The sequence below is a fragment of the Lissotriton helveticus genome, chromosome 10, assembly GCF_964261635.1.
Source record: "Lissotriton helveticus chromosome 10, aLisHel1.1, whole genome shotgun sequence".
NCBI lineage: Eukaryota > Metazoa > Chordata > Amphibia > Caudata > Salamandridae > Lissotriton > Lissotriton helveticus.
The window spans coordinates 170,999,695-171,021,521 of NC_136071.1; the positions used below are offsets into that span (position 1 = coordinate 170,999,695).

The 21,827-nt window shown below is 42.2% G+C and overlaps 1 protein-coding gene across 1 annotated transcript in view; it reads right to left on the minus strand.

Annotated features, from left to right (window-relative positions):
- The window catches only part of RADIL (Rap associating with DIL domain), a 444,288-nt gene that overhangs the window by 71,352 nt on the left and 351,109 nt on the right, over positions 1-21,827 (minus strand). Inside the window, exon 7 of the mRNA XM_078665013.1 lies at positions 990-1,102. Coding sequence (XP_078521139.1) covers positions 990-1,102 — 113 coding nt within the window. The remainder of the gene's footprint in view (positions 1-989; positions 1,103-21,827) is intronic.

A 21,827-nucleotide genomic window follows, 5' to 3' on the forward strand; every position in this document is an offset into this window, starting at 1 on the left:
TGATGAGAAAAAGTCCTTCTTCTTGTAAGCAGACAGACTAATTGATGATTGAATTTGACTCAAGCAGAAGCCAGTCCTTGTACCACTTTTCTATCCAATAAAGGGCTATCAATTGCTTAGTTTCTCTTTTATTGATGCCTCTGTGATGTATTATTGTACAAACCATTGCAGAACTCATATTCATATCCGTGGGTTAGAATCCACATGCATGAGGCTCAGAACCAATCATCTGCGGGGTAAAAAATATGGTATGATATTGTAGCCAACCATGGTAGAGAGGAATTTCACATCAAGGAAACAAAATCTGCCCGTGGAGCAAGTACTCTCAACTCCACTGGCATTGCAGTTAAGCAGAAAGTAAGCAACAGCTGTGGATAACAAAGGCATGATCTCGTAGAAATCAATGGGACCCACGACTTAATTTTACAGTACTTGGAGGCTATTATGCCAAAGGTGGTATGGTTACCATGAGTGGAAAACTACTCAAAATCAGTAGAAGAGAAGGACTGCGTTGCTGTGGGGACTTTGCATAACGGTGGTATTTCATCATAACCCTCTTTTTCAATTCCAGATGGGCATGGCCCAATCAAACTGCCCATATCTCAAACCTGGCAATTGTCGGATGGATTTTTGGACTTGCAAAAGGGGTGCAACAGAGTTAAGAACTTTGTAGGCACTAACATAACATAGTAGTGCAGAGACTCAACTGACCTGCTAGTCATACAAGTACAATCTAGATAAAACCTCCTTCCATTGTATCTGTTTAAGCAATGTTTCTGTGCATATGTTAGGCATGTGTTTATTTTGATCTTACACCAAACTAGCTATATTCAAATTCAAACTCAATTCAAATTCAAATTTATTTGTTTGATTAATTAAAATCTTACAAACTAGCTATATACTTTGACACCATTGTGGTCAACTCGTTTGATAGGGTTTTGAGAGAGAAGTAGGCGGTGGAAGGATAAATAAAGCCAGCACCCACCTACCTTTGAGATGTAATACACACACTGCTGAAATGTGTACATGATGACTTCTTCTAAAACAGTCATGGCTTCCTCGCTAGCTGTGATTGTAGATGAAAACAGGGATTCCTTAGATCCTGGAAAGAACAGAAAATCAGGACTAAAATTAGCAAAGTACATGAAACTAAAAGTTGCAAAAAGCCAGACTGCATCCTTGGCCAACTCAGACTTCTCATTCAACTCTGCGATGTTTAATAGTCCTTTGAAAATGCTATCCAACATCTTATATGAAGCGAATATAGGTGAGGGCGTTGTAGACCGCAGCACATATCGCAAGCAATAATTGAAACTCTTGTTAAGGGAAACACACCAGATATTTGCAGTCATTACTCAACTGTAGTGTGTCCTAAGAAATGGAAGTTGAGCACATATGTGAAGTGTTGGGAAAGGGCCTTGTTTTAGGTGTGGTATCTGCTGTTTCCCAGGTTAATGCACTGAGTAGCTCACACTGTGCAGTTTTTTCTCTGCTTTCTGGGATTTGTAGTCATGATTATTCCATAATAAAATCAGGACTGCAATTCCCAGAATGCACAAATGCATGAGTTAATCATGTATGAACCTCGGAAACTTGACAGCTCTGTATTCAATACCCCAGATTTACTAAGCCTTTGCATTGTCCTTCCGTCACAGAGGGTGATGAAGGACAATGCAGTAGCTGCAGTAAGATTTACAAAGCCATGCAAGGGGCGATTTGTGCCTCCTTTTGTGACTTTGAAAAGAAATGTAATGCAATGCAGTGACTTGAGGTGCATTTTGTTACATTTCAGGCTGGAAGTCGTTCTATGGGTAGAGCATGGGCGTTTCCATGCATCCATTCATAGGGCCTTATTTATGAGGCCTTGCAACAGTTTTGCGCTTCCGTTGCCTCACTTTTTGTGACGCATCAGCGGCGTAAAACATGCCTCCTGTTGCGCCCTATTTAGTATCTAAGCAGATGCATCACTTTGTAAATCCCGGCGCTACATTATACCTGCGTCAGATATAATGTATGCAGGGTGGGCGTTCCCAGGTACGTAAGCCTCGTAGAAGTGACGCAGTGAAATCTACGAGATTTCACTGTGCCACTTCTAGGGTGCAAATGCGTCAATATCTTACGCCTGCAGACAGACGCAGGTCCTTCCACATGGGGCTTGCCCCATGTGAAAGGACACATTTCTGAGTTGCGTCACTTTTGTGACACACTCCAGCAATGCGTCACTTTTGCGCCTACAGTAATGTCAGAAATACTGATGTATCTGTAACTCCTTGCAACATGATGCATCAGACAGTAAATATGACGCATCCATCATGTCGCAGGGAGGGCGCACTGAGAAGTGACGCATCGCTGCTTTCATGCAGCGATGCGTCACTTCTCATAAATGAGGCCATAGATTTAATGCAACTTCAGATTTACAAACGTTTGTAAATGGGATAGACTTAAATCGGTACGCCTCCCAGAGGTTAGTACAACGATTGGAAGGTATCCGTTACTCCACTAAAACATTCCTGTCTGGCTCTAATGAACGCATGCACCGTTGAACTATGGTGCAAGGGAGCCTGCGTTCGCGCTAGACCGTGCAGAGTGCACCAGTGCAAGGAGACAGCAGATATGCTCCACATCTTTGTAAATATGGAACATTTCCACTTTCTCACTTTTCAAGCAACGCAGCACACCATGGGGCATATTATCAAGAAAGGCGTTAAAATTATCGCCGCTTTAGCGGCAGATAACTGCCGATAAAGCGGCGATAATGGACTTGATAATATGTCCTTGTGAATTCCCATAGAAGCCCAGTTTCCTGCCGCTAAAGCGGCGATAGTTTTAACGCCGTTCTTGATAATATGCCCCCATGTTCCCTTGCTAAGTCCCGTTGCGTGAAATAATAATAGTAAATATTCCATTTGGTGTGTACACCAGATACACGCGGTGTGAACCCGATGAATGGAGTGCAAGAATTGCTATACTGAAAACTGTTCTTTTCAACAGAGCTTGCTAGTCCATATTTTAAACCGGTGAACAAGCATGGGTAGGAACTGCAATTTTAAAATGTGTAACTTTAAAGCATATTTCCACTTATAGAAAGCAGTAAGACTATATGTTCCAGGAAGCCTGGACGCCTCCTCCTTGAGGTGGTGGGCGCTGAAAATGAAAAGAACATGAGAAAAATTCTGGCGACTGAAAAATATGGCAGACCTTTTGGAACTGAGCCTCAAGTAACCAGTCCTTCCCTGTCTGCAGCTCATATAATTTATTTACACATGTAATGATACACGGCAGACACCACTGTCTCTTTTGTCATTTGTGTTGTTTGTGAGCCTGTGCAACCTACATTTAGACTGGTGCTCTGGTTTATTTTCGCCCATTTTGCTTGACCGTTTATTCTACAAACAACTGTCGGGCGGCATAATGCTTTCTGCTGGTCCATGTACAGTACTGGGGCATTATCGAGAGGGCCACAGAGGTGCCTCTATTTTTATGACATTGTACTTCTAAGGAACAGTCATGACACTTTGAATTTTTCCAGATAATGCATACACTGCAGACAGCTCAGCTCAGAAACAGTGCGCAATGTGACTCTGACTGCATTCTATTCCGTTGTTTTTAGGTTATCTGTGGAAATGCAGACAGGGTCCAACCACATGCAGATCAGTATTGACCCGCTCCAAAAGGCAAATCTGAAAAACTGGATGGCTTCAGGTTGACCTGTTGATGAGCACCCAGCACGTGGATGACTTCCACCCAGGGATCCAGAAAGGAAGTGGATGATGGCAATCTTCTAAAACAGAAAACTGCAGGGGGGGATTGAGGTTTCACAGCGAGGAGCTGTGCAATACCCGGCTACACGCCCATCTTGCACTATCCTCAAGGTGCCACCAATTTCTTCAGCATGGCACAGGTGGTGAGGGATGAAAAACATCAGGCAAAAATCAAAAGATACTAAATATAAACAAATATATTTTTCACATATAAAAATAGACAAGTGAAGGTTTTACATCTCCGGCAGATGACGGAAGGTGCCTGGTAAGGTATATCATGCTACTCTTGTCTTACAGGTGGTTCCACAGAAGCAAGGAAGATTTCACAGCTGCCACTTGACATTACGCTTAATACAAAACGGATGAGACCTTAGATGAGAGGGCGTCTTTCACAACACTTGCACTCCCACAACCACAGCACCCATAAAAACATTGAGACCGAGTTATTTGCTTTGCTCGTTTGGATGCACAGCCAAGTTCTTCAGATGCCACTCAGGTATGTCCCAAGCACTGTCCACCTCTACTTTTGACCAAGTGAATTATCAAGTAAACTTTGCCTTTGCTTCTAGAGTCCATACAACTAGGTTGCTCTATTAACCAAAGGTCAAGAGCTTACAACCTACTAGTGCCTAGCTGTCCAGTCTTGACTGGGGGCAGCCCCTAATGATTCCAGCCTCATGATCTAAAAAAGTCCTTCAAACCAATATAGATAATGCTGATGGAGGAGCGTCGCCCCACTGGCTCAGAGCCAGCAGCAAAAAAAATAAGCAATATTTCATTATCGTTTTATTTTTAAGCCGCTGGCTCAGCCAGCGTGTGCAGGGAGGTGCGGAGCTGAGGCTAGTACACTCTCTAAGTGCTCATGTCTGTTTGGCCGTCCGTCTCAGTCTGACCAAAAACACACATGCGCACTTAGGTTTCTCTAACCCGGCTGTATTGAACAGCCGGATTAGAGAAACCCCAAAGACTGCCTGAGTGGAGCGGAGCATCTTTTCTGCTTGGACAGGGAGTCCCAGTGTCTGCTGGGACACGGAAAGACCCAGCACCAAGGCACGACAGGGGAGCAGCTACAGCTGCTGCAAAGTAGGTGAGGTGGGGCCAGTGGGGGTGGGGGGAGGGGGATTTCGACGAACCATGACGAGGGAAAATTAATAATTGATTTAATTTTGCCTGCTCATAGGCCGTCGAAATCCCCCCACTGGGTCCCACCACCGCTCTTGCCTGCAGCGGCTGCGTGGGAGGTGGCCAGCAGCAGTTAAGTGTAACTTTAAAAAAAACATTTTAGGAAAGGAACAAGTATGCGGCTGGGGCCTACAACATGAAATATCTAAGCTGCCTATTCAGTTGGACACCCATAGTTTGCAAGAAAAACTATTTCAGGCCCTAGCTGCAGCAACTGAGAAATTGAGATCTCTTCTGGAATTGAACTCGAATAGTGGCACAGAGCCCCCTACCACCTGGAACTCATGAGACCAGGGAAGGGGCAAAACTGTGGATGACATTATATGGTGTGCAGCACATTTTAATAAAGACACTTTTAACAGGAAGCTAGTGCATGCGGTTTCTGGTCACAGGCCTCAGTTGCAAGTGGGCAGTAAACTCCTCAGTTCCCTGTCCGTGAAATACCATCACCGGAGGCCTCGGTGGAACCTGAGGGTGGTGAAATACCAGGAATTGCAAGTGAACTGTTGTTTCTGGACAAATTACTGCATGTTTTGCTAAGGTGGAAAAAAGCCAAAGTCTGTGTGAAGAACAAGACATTTAACTCCATTGGATCCATTGAAATGGAAGCCTTGTTGCCCTCTTTCTTTGACCACGGGAAGGACACACTACAGAATGCTGTGCAAATTGTACTGCATGAATAAGGGCAGATAGAAGTTCTGCAGAGGGTGCTTTACAGTAACCTCGGCCAAATACAAGTTAGTGCCAAGACTAATACTTTATGGGTGTCAAGTAGCAGACACATCAAACCACAATTTATGGAGGGAGGTCAAAGCAGGTTTTGACCACAGCCCTAATAAGGGAGGACATGATCCTGTCTATGTCCAGAATGACCAAAATAATTTTTACCTTGCTGTAAAGATTTAGTGACATCCCAGTAACAGGGCAGAAATGATATATTGCAGAGAGGGCCTGTCTGTCTGACCCAACAATATATTCTTAGTTAAGTTACTCTTACGCTGCAGCCAATCATCGACAGCGCAGATACTGAGGTGTGGCGCCGCGGCTAGGGCGACTGACTCCGGAATCTGGGGATCACGGTTCGATCCCCGGCACCGGCGGCAGATTAGCCCAGCACCATGTGACTCTGGGCAATAGCTTGCTTAATCTTCCCGACGGCCCCCAGCGCCTAGAGACCCTTACGGGTGATTGTGCGCTTTACAAATGTGGATTATTATTATTATTATTACTTTAGTGACTGTAAACATTAAAAGGAGTTCAAGACAAAGGAGAGGTCCTTAACCCCTTCAGCGCTGATGACAAAGCTAGCTCGTCATGGGCGTTACCTGTGCTACGCGCATGACGAGCTGGCTTTGTCACGTTACGTGCGATTTTCAAATTTCAGCGCACAGCGGGAAAACCCGATAGCGCGGTAGAGGTTAAGACAAAAATGGGCCTGGTTTAACACTCGGATGCTGAATGGGCAGAAAGGAAGCCATGGTCTTTGTCATAACGGCAACCTCTGAACGCAAACATGTTGACCATGGAGTCAAACATGTAGAAAGAGCCAAGAACTAAAAAAATACTCATTTTTTTGCCTTCCTAGTCTGGAGCAACATATAAAAACGAGCAAATCGGCTTTGGTGCCACATTCAAGCCTAGGTCAAGACTGCACTGGGAGTGACCGGAATATTTATAATTGTAAAAAAAATAGGAAATGAGCCTCACCATCACTTCTCCCATCACTTCTGCCAGCACCAGTAACATTGTGGTTGGTCTGAAGTTTCATCGGATAAAATGTTTGAAATAAGATTATTTTATTAAAGTAATAAGAACTCCTTCTTTTAGATCTTCAGGTCCCTTCAACTCTACAAGAGGCTTCAAGACGAGAGTCCAAATCAGAGGGTTAAAGATGTCCAAGGAAAAGTGGGGCGATTAGTGACTGTTTGAGCCATATTAACAGAAGGGGTAAGACCATTGTCCAAATAAGGCAGGATGGAAGGGAAGGTACGCAGCATTATATTTGCTTCTGTTTAGCCGTTACCGGTAGCCACAATGCTACATTTTTACTTTTGTCATAAGAGTTCCTGCTTAGATCGCCACCCACTGCCCCATGCTGCATGCTGTAGCTGGTGAAAGAAAAATGTGAATGACACAATTCAATGGCAGAAGGGTGTGTGCGGAAAAATACCTACAAGTATATTACTCATATAATTTTATTAAAGTGAAAAGGTCTTGGCTAATGGCCAGGCCTAAAAAACACAATAATATATTTGAAACAACTTCTACTGCCCATCATAAACACACATTCACTCCCTCTGGTGGTCCACACATTTATTTATTTGCAGTTTTATATAGCGCGAACTTGACCCAAATATATTGGAGCGCGCTACATGAGCACCTATTACATTACACAATTTGTTTTTTCATTTTTTGTTTATAGGCACGGGGAGATTAAGTAATTTGCCCAGAATCACAGGATGTTGAGCCGAATCCGAGATTCAACCCTATTTCCCCAGTCCTAAAGATGGCAGCTTAATCTCATTTCTCACATTCAACATTCCTATAAATGTCTTCCTACATTTCTTGTTAAGTTAATTCAGAAAAAAATCTGCAAAATCAGTTGCTATGAATTGAGCTGTGACACTATTACATACAGTGCCCCGGGGGCACAGCGACCACCTACGTGCCCATTTTCTGTGCCCCAGAACACTGTAGTATTACAAAAGGGGCCTCAGACGTAATACAGGCAGTGCCGGCACACATACAGTACCGCTGAGATGTTCCCTCATTATCATTGAAGTGTGGCAGCATGCAATTAAAGGAAAAACTTTGTGATCACTCTGTATTACAGATGCAGGCACAGATGCAAAGAGACCATCAGGAAGTGCACTGACTTTGTGTCTTAAAGAGGTGGTGCACTGTTAGGGCGCCCCCCGACGGCACCTTCTGAAAGGAAGGAAAGAGTGCCCATGAACCTCAGACATCCCCCTACAAGGGGGTGCATCTCTTTCCTGTCACTGCAGCAACAGACCTTGTGCAGAATAGGATTTTTCTGGTTTTCACAACAGTACAAAATGTAAGTAGTTGGTCCCAAAAAGTGCACTTGCAGGTTCATTTAGAGTCTGGCAAAGTTTGCAGTGGTAGTGACTGCCTGCAGGACATACTGCCAACACATTGTGTAGTTGTATCTTCAGTTGGCTTTTACCCACCGTTCCAAAATAATTGGGAATAACATGCAGTTGTGGTTTTACTAGACGATAAAAAGGCATTTTGTACCCAATTCCTCGCCTTATTAAACTACACAAATTCATCCAAATGATATCTAGATTAGGTGTGCACAATACGTGTGCCCGGCTATAGGTTTTGGCGTTATTAGACTACAGGAACATTGCGAAAAGAATGAAAAACAGTTTGACAGCAAACTATGCGCCTTCATCCTTCATGCCTTCTAAAGTAGAGCACTGCATGGATTCGTCATGCATTTAAATTAGTCACCCTCAGAATCACAGAAATGTAGGCTTTTTACTTTAGGGGAGGGAAAGAGCCCAGTCCAAAAACGTCAACCTTTCCAAAACCAGGAATAATTCACTGTTGCCCTAGCAACTCGTGTTTGCATTTTTGGGTGTGAGTAATTTCTGTACCCCAGAGAATGTTTCATGCATGCTTTTTTCCATCTGTAAATTTCACCGTCGCTTTTCACACCTACGTCTTCTTACCGAATTGAGGGGAAGTGACAAGTTCCACACTACTTGCACCAATTTTCAATATTTCAAACCAAACACTTATTGGTATTTATCTGTTTAAAAGACATCATTGCCCTCACAGGGGGCCTCATCACAGCCACTCTACAATCTGGGGTCAGTTTAAGAAAGACCCTCAAACAGAGAAAATAAAATAGTAAGAAATTCTATTTTGGGAGTTGGGTGGAGACTTTCTTTCCATATGTTCTTGGCAGGCTGGCTCGAGGAAAGGGCTGGCCCAACATGACCTAAAGGAGGGAGGCAGAGAAGTCTTGGTACATTGTTTTTATAGCGGTAGCCATTTTACTGTAGATAGCTGCTAAAAGATATTTAGGAAAACACGCACCCGCCCACGACCCTACTCACTTACCTGAGAAGAGGAGCAAGGTTTTCACCAGAGGTGTAGCGTTTAATGATGCAGCAGGTGCAGTGGCACCGGGCCCAGAGGCCTGAAGGGCTCATTGAATTCTATTGCTGTATTTCATAGTTCAAGCACCAGCTAGGGTGCCCATTCCCTTACTTGCACTAGGCCCCATGAGACACTGGCTACGTTACCGCCTCTCGCTGCAGGGTTAGGCTCAGGTCTGAATCATCCATATGAGCTCCAGGGCAGAAGACAGGGGGGCTGGTTCCAGGGTTGGGCGGCTTGAGAGATGATCAGCTTAGAAGAAGCCCTGGGAGAGCAGAGAACAATTTCTTGTAATCACATACACAAGTTATTCCTCTGAAGAGATAGTGCAGTGTACTGAATGTGTTAAACTATCTCATAAGTTTCTCTTCAGAACAGCGTGGAAACCTACGGCTTTTGCATTGACACTTCTGAAACACTGTGGACCAGATTCACAAAGGTAAAGGTAGACCAAAATTCTAATTTAGACCAAAACTCTAACTTTACTACTTTCAGGAAATCGAAAAGGTAAGTTAGTACTAGTAACTTTACTACCAGTAATTTCACTAGTAGTAACTTTACTAATAGTACGTTTACTAGTAGTAAAGTTACTTGCAGTAACTTGCCCTTGTGAATACCGAAAAGTAGTAAAGTTATACTCTCTGTCTAACTTTACCTTTGTGAATCCGGCCTTGTATTGTAAAGTGTATCTTTTGGAGTATTGTGTTTCAGTTCTTGCAGGGACAATTCACCACCAAAGCCACTGGAGAAAGCCGTCTTCTCTGCTTTGCTTAAAAATAGAATTATGCAGAATAAAAGTTTTTCAGGGAAGGTAATAGTCCCAGGTGGAGCCTTGCTCAGATTTTGTTTGATAAGTTCACAAGGAGCTAGTGCAAGTCCAGGGGATGGGCGTCATATATTGTAATATCGGGATCAGAGGACGAGAATGAGATACATCACCGTAGTAGCACCAGGTTACACCTGGGTGAGGTCACAGCTGCGTTTTACAAGTGACTTCATTCATTCATTAGCTCTTTGTGCACCTTCTTGTTGGCGATGGAGAAGGGTGAGGCTAGTCTTCCATTAGCTAAGATAGTTACAATGTAGGCTTCAAATAAAGTAAGTAAATCCAAAGAAGAGAGGCATGTCGAGGAGTTCAGTAACTAAAAGCCTACACTTGTAGATGACCAGCTCGGCCTCAATTCTCTGGCTCCGCTCAATGGAATCATGTCAAACTACGGAGGCCCATTAAGTCCATGAGAACGTAAAGACTAAAAATAAGCTTAATTAAAGACCCTCATTGGAACTGCATGCCCTGAATAGCCCCATCTATGGAACTGCACTGAAAGCAGAAAACACTAGCTTAAATTCGACATTACAGTGTTATTTCCAAATGGCGCCCTAAAGTAAATCCCTCACTGAAAATTCACTAAACATCAATAGGCTTTAATACTTTTCATTAAAATGCAACAGAAGCAATTGAGTGACTGAATGAAAAGACTTACGGTGCCTAAACTACAAACAAAAGACATCTTGGAGCTTCTAGGCTGAATTGGATGATAACTTTAGGAAAAAGAAATTGGGTGCAATAATGCTTGTTTTCCTTCTGCTCCGAAGCATTTCTATGAGTCAGTTAATGGCTTTAAGTCAAACACAGATGTAGGTCCTCATAATGAGAGTCACTTTACTCTTGATGTGGTAAGACCACACACTGAAATGTCAATACCGCACGGTGCTGTAATTTCCAAGTGTGGTATTCATTCTCCATTATGAGATAGATTCTAGGGAATGCAGCATTATTATTGAAATGTATCAGTCTGCAGTAGTTTTACCACATTCCGGCAATTTTGCACAGACGTTTCCTGATGGGGGTTACCTGTCATTGGGTGTTTTTAAGGGGCAAGAAATTACCACATTTCCAGTTGTCCCAATTCAGCCAGTTTGTTACCAACAAAAGTGGGAGTATCTCCTGCATCGTAGTTAGTACTTGTATTAAGCACAACATCACCCAATGTTGGTGAATTAGACAAGCGAGGATCAGACAACAGTACTATAGGACGCAAAGTAGACAACTTACCGAAGGCACCAGACTTCATCGAACAAATCTCGTTCAAACTTCAGACCTAGCACCCTTTGTCTTCGATTACCATCACTACGCTTTCAAACATACCTTCAAGTTCTTCCACACAATTAAATGTGAATAAATAAATATTCATTCTTGAGCGAACTGCAGAGCCTCTGTTCATCACCTAGCCCTCCATAACTCGTCTAATACGTTTATCCTATCATTTTAGCAGACCCTCTGATCTCACCCTCATTAAAAGATCACCACTATTCCTTCTTTCCTTTCACCAAGCTCATATTCTAGAAAGGAAAATGTTCTGGAAATGCATTGTTGTGAAAGTATTTTGTTCTGGAATGTGTACTCCAAATCAGACATGACCCTTTCACATCCCCGTCACTGCTTCCATCCAACCCATCCTTTCGATTTCCTTTTCAATGATGCCAAAGAGCAAGGAAGCCCACACAGTCATATTGAGTGCTCAATACAAAAGAAAACAAGACTCAACTCAAGTCAGCAGCGGAAGGATACAACTCATCCAATCAGAACACTGAGTTCGAACTACTCCGTGGCAGGATAAACGCGAGAGTAGGGAGGAACGCCATTGATTCAAAAGTAGACAAAGAAGACAGACAACAAGGACATCCAGTCATATTAAGCGTTGTCCTAAAGCCCACTTTAAATATATTTATTGGAAACAATAGGTCTTCCTTCAGTCAGCGCAAGCTCCCTGTAGCAGAGACCCAGCAAATATAACAGCATTAGTTTGTGATTATCATACAATCTACAAGGTTTTAGTTACCATAATATCTTGACCAAACAAACTTTAATGAGAACATATTCAAAGTTATGATATTCGGTTATTGTGCGGCATCAATATGATACTTGTACAAGAAAATCTGTCAAGAATCTTTTATTTCAGACAATTCTGAGATACAGAACAAAGGGGCATATTTACAAGCCCCTATCGCCACCGCAACGTCACTTAGTTGTAAATAGGCCCCAAAGTTCACCAGCACACACTTGGCTGACAATTAGTAAAATGAGGCTGTGCCTGACTATAGTGCGTTCCCTAAACTGGATATGCAACATTCAGCAAAGATGGATCACTGGACTCTCTGTAATGTTTTAGGAAATATTCTTATGGAACAGCATTCGGTATGACAAATAGAAAAAACAAAAGTCAAAGCCCAAGCGTAATGCATAAACAGAATTATAAAACCCCATAAATATTTATGTCACGAGTGACAAGCATTCTGCTCGCATCTGCTTGACATTCCTTCTGGTTCTAGTTTTGTATGCAATGCTGTACTTTTAAACGCAGGAGCAGCTGGCATCCAGGGCTGCTACGTCACAGCGTGAATGGCTCTGATGAATGGGTTTGGATGTCGCGACTCAAGGAGGACTATTTGCTCCGTTGGAGCAGCTTTGCAATGCAGGAATCGGAGGGCCCGATTCACAGAACTAACGTAAGACAAAATCCTAAACTTACTACTTTTGGTATTCACAGAAGTTAGGATTTTGTCTTAAGTTTGTCTTAAAACAAACTTAAGACAGACTTAAGTTAGGATTTTGTCTTAAGTCTGTCTTAAGTCTGTCTTAAGACAAACTTAAGACAAACTTAAGACAAAATCCTAACTTCTGTGAATACCAAAAGTAGTAAGTTTAGGATTTTGTCTTAAGTTAGTTCTGTGAATCGGCCCCCTGGTTCTGTGATGCGAATTAAACACACAAGATTATCCTGCAGTGGGCTACCAGAACAATAATGCACACCTCATGTACAGATCGAGTTTAACTCTCTTTAAAAGAACAAGAGGTGCATAGATGTTCTGGGTCACAGATGTTCTACACAGAGCCGGATCTATGCCTTAATTTCAATAAATCATTAAATATGAAAACAATTGACTTTTAATGATTTACGCAAATGTATCCTACTTGAATATTATGACAATCTGGCACTGGAACGTCCTCAGATGGTTCCTGCCTGTGTGAATGGTTCATTGCTGGCTGACGTTTTTCCAAACATGTGCTGGAGTACTATTGACTTGTCTCTTTAAGTCACTCCAAAAACAAGAAAACACAAATTAAATACGGACTACTTGAAACTTCCTAAAAGGTATTGCATTAATATGAGTGTTGTCCGCCCAATTTAGGTGGTCTATATATGGATGATGCAAATGAGATCGAATAAGGGCCATGTGCCGTGTAGTTCAACAGATGCCAAGAAGGCATGAGGATAGCATCTGTGAACCTTTAATCTGACAGACATGATGAGCGTGTTTCACAGTTTTGAGCAAGAGCTGTGTATGTTGATTGGTGTACTTGATCCCCTCACTATCAGAGGAGTTCGTTCTAGAGAACAATGTTGTTTGAATAATAGACCTGGCTTATCCCACTCCGCGTAGAGTTCCAAAAACTCTGCAGAGCAGTTTTTTACTCACTCGCGCTCGCCACGGTTAAGTTGGCAGGTGAGGAAAATCTTACTCCAGATCACCTCCCGGTGAGATTTCTCAACGCGGGCGGTTGCGGATAGTCGCTACTGCTCACGTTGAGAAACCTTTCATTCGCGCTGAGGAAGCTGACGCTTGAGGAGAACATCTACTCGAGCAGTAGAAAGAAGCAGCGCCCTCTTGCGCTGCTTGAGGTGCCGTTCGCACTGATTTTGCAGCACAAGATAAACATCCAGCATTAAAAATCAGCGCGAACTGCGCAACAGAATGCACTCCACCACTTGCGGCCCTCAACGTAGCGTGGCGGCGTTCGCAGAACTCTGCGAACTCCTCCCAGGCCTTCTGAACACGTGACTTTGCCTTTGCACTCCCTGGGCCCTATCGCTCTATGTAGTTCTAAATTGCCCACTGAGATGCTATTTTGGGCTACTGAAAAGGATGTGTTAGCTGATGCTGGTTTGCAAGCTCTGGGTACATTTTGTACCATATTCTAGGGACGAATATGAAGGATCACTGGAATTATGTAATTCTGCGGCCACTGCTTTTTTAACATAATTATAAAATCTGACGCATTTGCCACATAATCCATCATCTACTGCATAATCTGCAGATTTTTACCCAAAAATTATTTCTAGCTCAAATGGATCAAAAGTTACTAAAAATGTGGCAATGTGTTAATGCCCAGGAGAAGGCCCTGCAAGAAGCTTTACTGGTCCTCTTTCAGTTGCTTATTTATGTATTTGATTGTTAAACTGATATTAACGAGGTGAAATCTTGGCCCAGAAAGTATTATCATGTATAAAAATCACAAAATAATTCTGCCTTTTCTTCATGGTCACTTTAACACTTCTAACCAGTGGTAAGTGCCTGTGCTCCCCCTTTAAACATGGTCGAATTGGAATATTCTTAATATATATAAGATATATTTAACTTGCATATAAGCAAGAAAACTGAAATTGTGCGGCAGGGGAGCAACACATTATGCAGAATTCCTACATTTGCCCTTACTCGTTTTATATTTTGTCCCTGTTGTTGTGTTAGACCTTCTTAACGAACTATAAAAACCTGTCCAATATGGTTAAAAAAAAACCTGTATAAAGCCTCAAAAATACACAGTTTGTCCTTGTGGAAGAAATCCATCTAACTAAACAGTTGCATTATAACTGTAGCCTTAATTGTTTTTTTTTTTAAAAACACTGATACATCATTTAAACAAAATAGGTACTAATTTTAAATACAAATTAATTTCTGATAGTGATACACCTAATTTTAATGTCTTGAGCCATTTTGATTATGATAATGGAGTTCCTGAACATGCCAGTATGTTACAGTGAATAACAAAAATTCTACAAGACCTTCCTGTCCTGTCCTTTGTGTTATAAAGTGTTCTGCAATAATAAGAGAGCAGCAAATAGAAATTATCAGTCACATTCAGATTATCTGTTACAATAAAAATGTTTCATCGAAAAAGAGATTTGATCAAATGGTGGTTTCATTTCTGCCTGTGTAGGAACATTTCAGCAGTCCATTGTTCCACTGAGGTGTGCTCCAATGTAAGAGTGTTCAGCGCATCCTCCAGAATGCTGGGATAACATCATGGGCGTCTACAGAATTTTTTTTCAAGGGGGAGGCGGGCATAATTTTAACGTCATCAAGGGGTTTGGTTATTGAAGGGCATGTGAAAAATCCCTCCCCACGGAAGCCCATGGATACCATCAAGATGAGGGTATAACATTACCGTACAGCACTGCTGCAGTATTTAGAATGGCCGTACAAAGAAAGAGGATACACGGTATGCTGTATGCTCTGCATGACATGTTTTATCAATTCCTTCCACTATATTACCATCAGATATTTTATTGGAGTCACCAGGCAAGAAATGTGCATGGACCGAAGTGGCTTTTCCAATAACTGCACATTTCTGTCAATACTACAGGAGCAGAAGGATTCCTATTAGTCTGATAATAGGGTGCCCACTGTCCAGTATTGACTGCGTAATAGGATGGTGCAGTAGACATTGCTTGGAAGTGTTTCTCAATTTACTGCATTACACGAAAAAGGGAAATTACTTGGGGTCAGATTTGTAAAGATTTTGCATTGGGTTTGAGTTACTTTTTTGACGCAGACCCAGCCCAAAATCCTTTGTGGTGTTTACAAAACAACAAAAATGGTCATTGGCATTGCATTTGTTAAAAAAAGAAAAAAAAGTAACTCAAGGCAGCGTATTGTGCTGCCTTGCGTTACTTTGAGTCACTTAGGTGTACTATGGGTGGTCCAGTACTTGAGTTTTTAAAAGTCACTGCAATACTTCGATAAAAACCACTGCTCGACGTTTACTACAAGTCGTCTCCTTGTCCGCACTGTATGTAATACCCCCCTGTAGAAGACTAGTGCTGCAACAGTGAGTACATAGATTAGCCTCACTGCCAAGGCGGGGGGACCTGACTTCCTGGGAAGGCAATGTTTACAGGTTTTGATGGATCAGATCAGAAATTTATAGGAAATGTGGAAAGATAGTGGGATCTGGTTTCCAAATAATACATTATTACACACACTGTTGTGACAACCGCCCTCTGAATAAACCCAAGTATCCAGCGTGCACACTGATTCCTTTGGCACAGAGTTGTTGCTGACTGCTGGGTCTTCACGTGGTGTCGACCAACACAAATAAATGACCTGGCTAGGGAGCCTGTGCGAGCTTAAAAAGAAAACAAAAAGGCTCCCCTTTGCTGGTGGGATCTTGGTACCAAGCCATCAGCACATGAAACGAAACACAGAGCCCGCTGTCCCTGATAAAAGCTGGATTTCCACAAAGAGTGTGGTTTCCGGTGTCACATTCCAAAATACACCAGAGAGAGACGGGCCTGCTGTAGTGTCATGCCGCAGTAATGCACCACCAGCAGGGCTTCCTAGCGCTGTGTACATGCACTCTGACTTGTGCTATCTGAACACCGTGCATCTGTGGAAAGGCTCCCAGGACCTCTTGCAGGACCACAAGAAACAGCCTTCATCCCCCAGCAGACATGTATGGAGCCGATTCACAGAACTAACTTAAGACAAAACCATAAACTTACTACTTTTGGTGTTCACAGAAGGCATTTAATAGTCTTAAATTAGGGTTTTGTCATAAATTAGGATTTTGTCTTAAATTACGATTTTGTCTTAAATTACGATTTTATCTTAACTTAAACTTAAGTTTAACTTAAGTTTGTCTTAAGTTTAATTTAAGATAAAATCCTAATTTAAGACAAAATCCTAACTTAATACAAAATTCTAATTTAAGAAAATCCTAACATAAGACTACGAAATGCCTCCTGTGAATACCAACAGTTGTAAGTTTATGATATAGTCTTAAATTAGTTCTGTGAATCGGCCCCTATGTTCTTAAAGAGAATGAACAGGCATTAGAACTGCATCTTCATAAAACCAGGCGAGATAAACAGCCTTTTCATGACATCTTGCCTATATCAGGATGTAGGTGGGATGGTTTCCTCACCTAGGGGCATATTATCAAGGACCGGTGTTAAAATTATTGCTGTTTTTTCGGCAGGAAACTGCCGATAAAACGGCGATAATGGGCTTGATAATATGCTCTTGTTAATTCCCATAGAATCCCATGTTCTAATGTTAACATGGGCTTCTATGGGAATTAACAAGAGCGTATTATCAAGCCCATTATCGCAGTTTTATCTGCAGTTTCCTGTCGATATAACGGCGATAATTTTAACACCGGTCCTTGATAATATGCCCCCTAATCCTTTGATAAATTAGTGTTTAGGGGCATCCACTTCCTCCCTCGGGTCTACAGCGCCCGAGCAAAAAGCTACTAAACGCGATCCCTTCTGACAGATGAAGACATGCAATCAGATTAAAGAACTAGCTTTATTTATTCTATTGTGGGCCAACAAATTATAGCCCTCATACAAGATTCTCCCTATTGCAGGGAATCTATCCCAATAAATATATATGAGAGGGCAATGAGACCAGCGCCCCAATTACAGATAGGGCACACTTTTCCTGTCTGTGCCACTATGTAGTGTTAAATAGGTGCGTGGTGCGCAAACAGGTAAAATGCTCCCTTTCCCCCTTCCAGAGGGCTGCCATCAGGGGTCACACTGACAGAGGCAAAGAAATTCCATAGTTTGCACGGGGCCATGTCCCCATGCAAATGAGGAAATGCCTTCTTGAGATAGCACTGACAGTACATGTGCACCAGTGCTATCAGTACTATAGAAGAAACTGTACAAGTGTCTGCGGTCCCTTCTGTAATACCAAAGTGCCCTGGCGGTGTACAAATCGGGCGCACGTGCCCTTTGTTTCCCCAGGGCACTCTGTGTAATACTGCCCCAGGTCTCATGTTGAGCAGTCAGCTCATGCGAAGGTGGCCTGGGGGTGACACTGGCAGTGTGCCGGGGCTGAACCTGATGAATTATATAGTGTGATGGCACCTAAGCAGGCTTTACTATGTGTGCATTGAGTGAGAATGTTCAGGTGAATTTCATAACAAGTGCAACTTTAGTGCATATACAGCGCAAATTAGGCACGCTAATTATCAACTGTGCAAAATGCGGTAATTAGCAGTTGCACAATTTGCACCTCATTTGGAGTGGCAGTTTTTCCCTTGTTCTAAGGTGCACAAATTGATATTTTGCTGTATTTACCTTCTCGATTATAACCAGGTTTTACCTGCTTGAAATCGGGAAGAGCAGATAACCTGAGGCGCCATTGTACCTGACTTGAGATGGGAGTCTGCATCCTAAAAGGGATTGATTTCTGAGTTGTAATTGGGTCCTTAGTGTTACAGGATAGGAGGCGAGCAGGTGAGCTGACACGGAAGCCTCAGGTGTCAGGTTTTGTTCACAAACCCCCCTTCCTTGCAGGGATGCTGGTGGGGTACAAAGAGGTTCTGCCAGAAGGTCCCAAATGACCTTGTAGCTTACAATGTATACATTGCGACTCAACAAATCATTAGGAAAAGGATGTGTGAAATGGGTATCCCCTTCGGAGCAATAGTAATTCACAATGGAATGAAGCAATGATTGACCAATAAATGGCTTCTGAAACTGGAAACGGGTGGTGGGCGAATCTATTCGCAAAGTGAAAGAGCGTGAGGGGCAGCTTCCATTTTATGAATCTGGGACGTGGGCACTGGGCAGAGGACACAATGGCCCAGGCTCTATATGCTCCCAATTTCATTCGTATCATGGCAACTATTGTTTTCAGACTGTAGCCTCTGTCCCTTTAAGGGACGGGGACTGAAATGTTGTCATTTTGCACATTCCACTGAAATGATGGAGGACCTATATCCTTCAGGCCTCCAGCAGTGTATTATCAGCCTCTTCAGTAAGATTTACAAAGTAAATCCTACCTCAACATGATGAGTTTTAAGACAAATGTCAGAGACAAAACATCATGTGGACAAATTATTGTGTCAAGAATATCAAGGACAAAAATATTGTGAAGGTAAGTTTCTATAGGTAAGCGAAGTTTGACTATATATATATATAACTCCACATATATGTACCATGTCCAACGCAATGAGCGGCACACGAGAGCAAACCAGCTTTTCCAAACAGCTTTTTATTGGTATGGATATGCACGCACAGAGTTAATTTCCAACACCTGACTCACAACATCCGACGCGTTTCGTTTACTCACTTCCTCATGGATAGTTGAAAAAGTCAGAAAGGTTCATGCTGGGTGTGTTAGTTCCCTCGTTTGGCTTCATCGTTTTCCTCAATAGGTTTGCATAATTTATTTTCGCACGTCGCCGTAGGAATAACAATCACCATTTCTGCCAACCAACACACCCAGCATGCACCTTTCTGACTTTTTCAGAAGCTGTGGGGAAAAGCTGGTTTGCTCTTGTGTGCCGCTCATTGCGTTGGACAATCCCCAAAGGAGCTGGATATATATATATATATATATATATATATATATATATATATAAAACGAAGAATCCCAACCGCCTCTGGTAGCGGTTTCAGCAGGCGCAGACCTCCTCTCCAATAATCGATGTTTTCGAGTTTTAAAACACCAAAAAAGCCATCACACTAATCCAAGTGCCAGCAGTGCATGTTTATTTTAGCAAAAGTGCAAGAGTAAGTGCCCTCCCTGACGCATTTTGCTCCGCAAACGGAGCTTGATCACATGACGCGTCAGGAGCAGGCGGTGCAATAAATGGAAATTAAAAGCCCAAGCGCCTAAAGAAACAGGACGCAAGGGTTACAACAAAGCAAACAAGCAATAGTTCAGCAATGAGAGCTTCAATGCAAAAAATATACGAACATAGAGACACAGTTAAAGCATAGTGCTAGAATATCACATAGGGATAAGACCAGATGATGAGTCTACAAACGAATCCATGCAAATAAAATCTATTACAATAAACTGGTTTGTCATAACGTCAACATCCTATGATTTATGCAGTAAAACCACAACAAATATATTCCATGAATATTCTCACATAATTTCATGAAATGAGAATACATCGTGGAAAAAATGTATCAAATGCAAGTGCAAAAAATATGGTTAAACGAACAAATACTAATCCCTAAATAGAAAAAAAAATTCTCTTTTTATGTGGTATGTACCCATGTCTCAAAGTGCTTGAATGCTAAAGTACAAGTGCTATAAAACAACCTCATATTCAGATGTTAGATACATGGAATATTTTTAGGCGATAGAAAGCTCATTCGAGAACCTGAAAGCAAAATCAGTAAGGCACAGATCATAAATCAAGTGCTCGTCACACATATGTGAATAAGTCAAAATCAGAAATCGAAAAGGAATATCAGAATATGCAGCAAAGCGGAAGATACATAACTAACCAAGGTTAAGACAGGAAACACATACTACAAAAAAAGATGTAATTCATCAAAAGCATTTAACCCATTGGGAGATCTAGTATCAAGCAAAAGTATGAAATATGCTTCCTTTTGGCGCAACAATTTCTCACGATCCCCACCTCTGCCTGGATTAGCTACAGAACACAATAAGGTATATTTGAAATCTTTCAATTTCTTATCGTGAACAGCTTTGAAGTGGCGAGCCACTGGATAATTCATATCAGAATTTACTATGGCTCGGATGTGTTGCAATATGCGTTGGTGTGCTGGCAACTTTGTGCTTCCAATGTAAGAGAGTGAACATGTGCAGGTAAGCTGGTAAACTACAAAATCACTGCGACATGTAAGGTGTTCTTTTATTGGAATGGCTCTCTCATTGAAGGCCGATATATAGTGTGTGCCATTCACGGCAAAGGAGCAAGCGCGACATGAAGTGCACCTATAGAAGCCTGGTTTATTGAGCCAATTAGTTTTAGGTGGAAGTTCAGGTTGGGTTCTATCTAAAGAATCTTTCATAGAAGGAGCCCTCCTAAAAGTGATGGCCGGTAACCTAGGCAGGAATGGAGCAAGAATAACATCCGTTAGCACAATAGGCCACTCCGATCTGATGATCTTGCTGATCTTTGAAGTTTGAGAGCAGTAGGTGGTGATAAAACGAGTTGAGCCCTGGCTCGTGGAATCTGGGATCATTTTGCTTTTAGAAGTTAAGAGTTCCTCACGAGGACGAGCAAGTGCTTTTGTAAGAGCCTGATCCAGAATGACTTTATTATAGCCATGTCTGAGGAATCTTGCCCTAGATTCCATTAAACATTGATTCAAGATATCAGGACTACTACAAATGCGTTTGATACGGATGAATTCTCCCAAAGGTATGCTATTTATAGTGTGTGGAGGATGGGCACTTCGGGCATGCAGGATAGAATTGCCCGCAGTGCTTTTCCTGTGAAGTCTTGTCTGTATGGTGTCATGATCGATGTAAACCTGGACATCCAAAAATTCTGCAGAGTTAGATGTAATATTAGCAGTAAATCTAAGGTTTCTGTTATTTTTATTGATGTCATTAACGAATAGAGCAGCTTGTTCTTGAGAGCCCTTCCAGACGATAAAAATATCGTCGATAAAACTCCAATAATGAACAAGATGAGGAAGCCAATGTGCGTGGGTGACACCTAGAACATGCCTCTCCCACCAGCCAACATGGAGACATGAATAGCTGGGGGAGAAGCATGAACCCATGGCCACCCCGCGTTCCTGATGGTAAAAATCCTTGTCAAATTGGAAGTAGTTATTAAAAAGGCATATACGTATCATGTCAAGTAACATGAGGTTATGATCTCTCATAGCTGCCTCTCGTGTATCCAAGAAATATTCAACTGCTTCAAGACCCTGTAGATGGTTGATGCTGGTGTAAAGT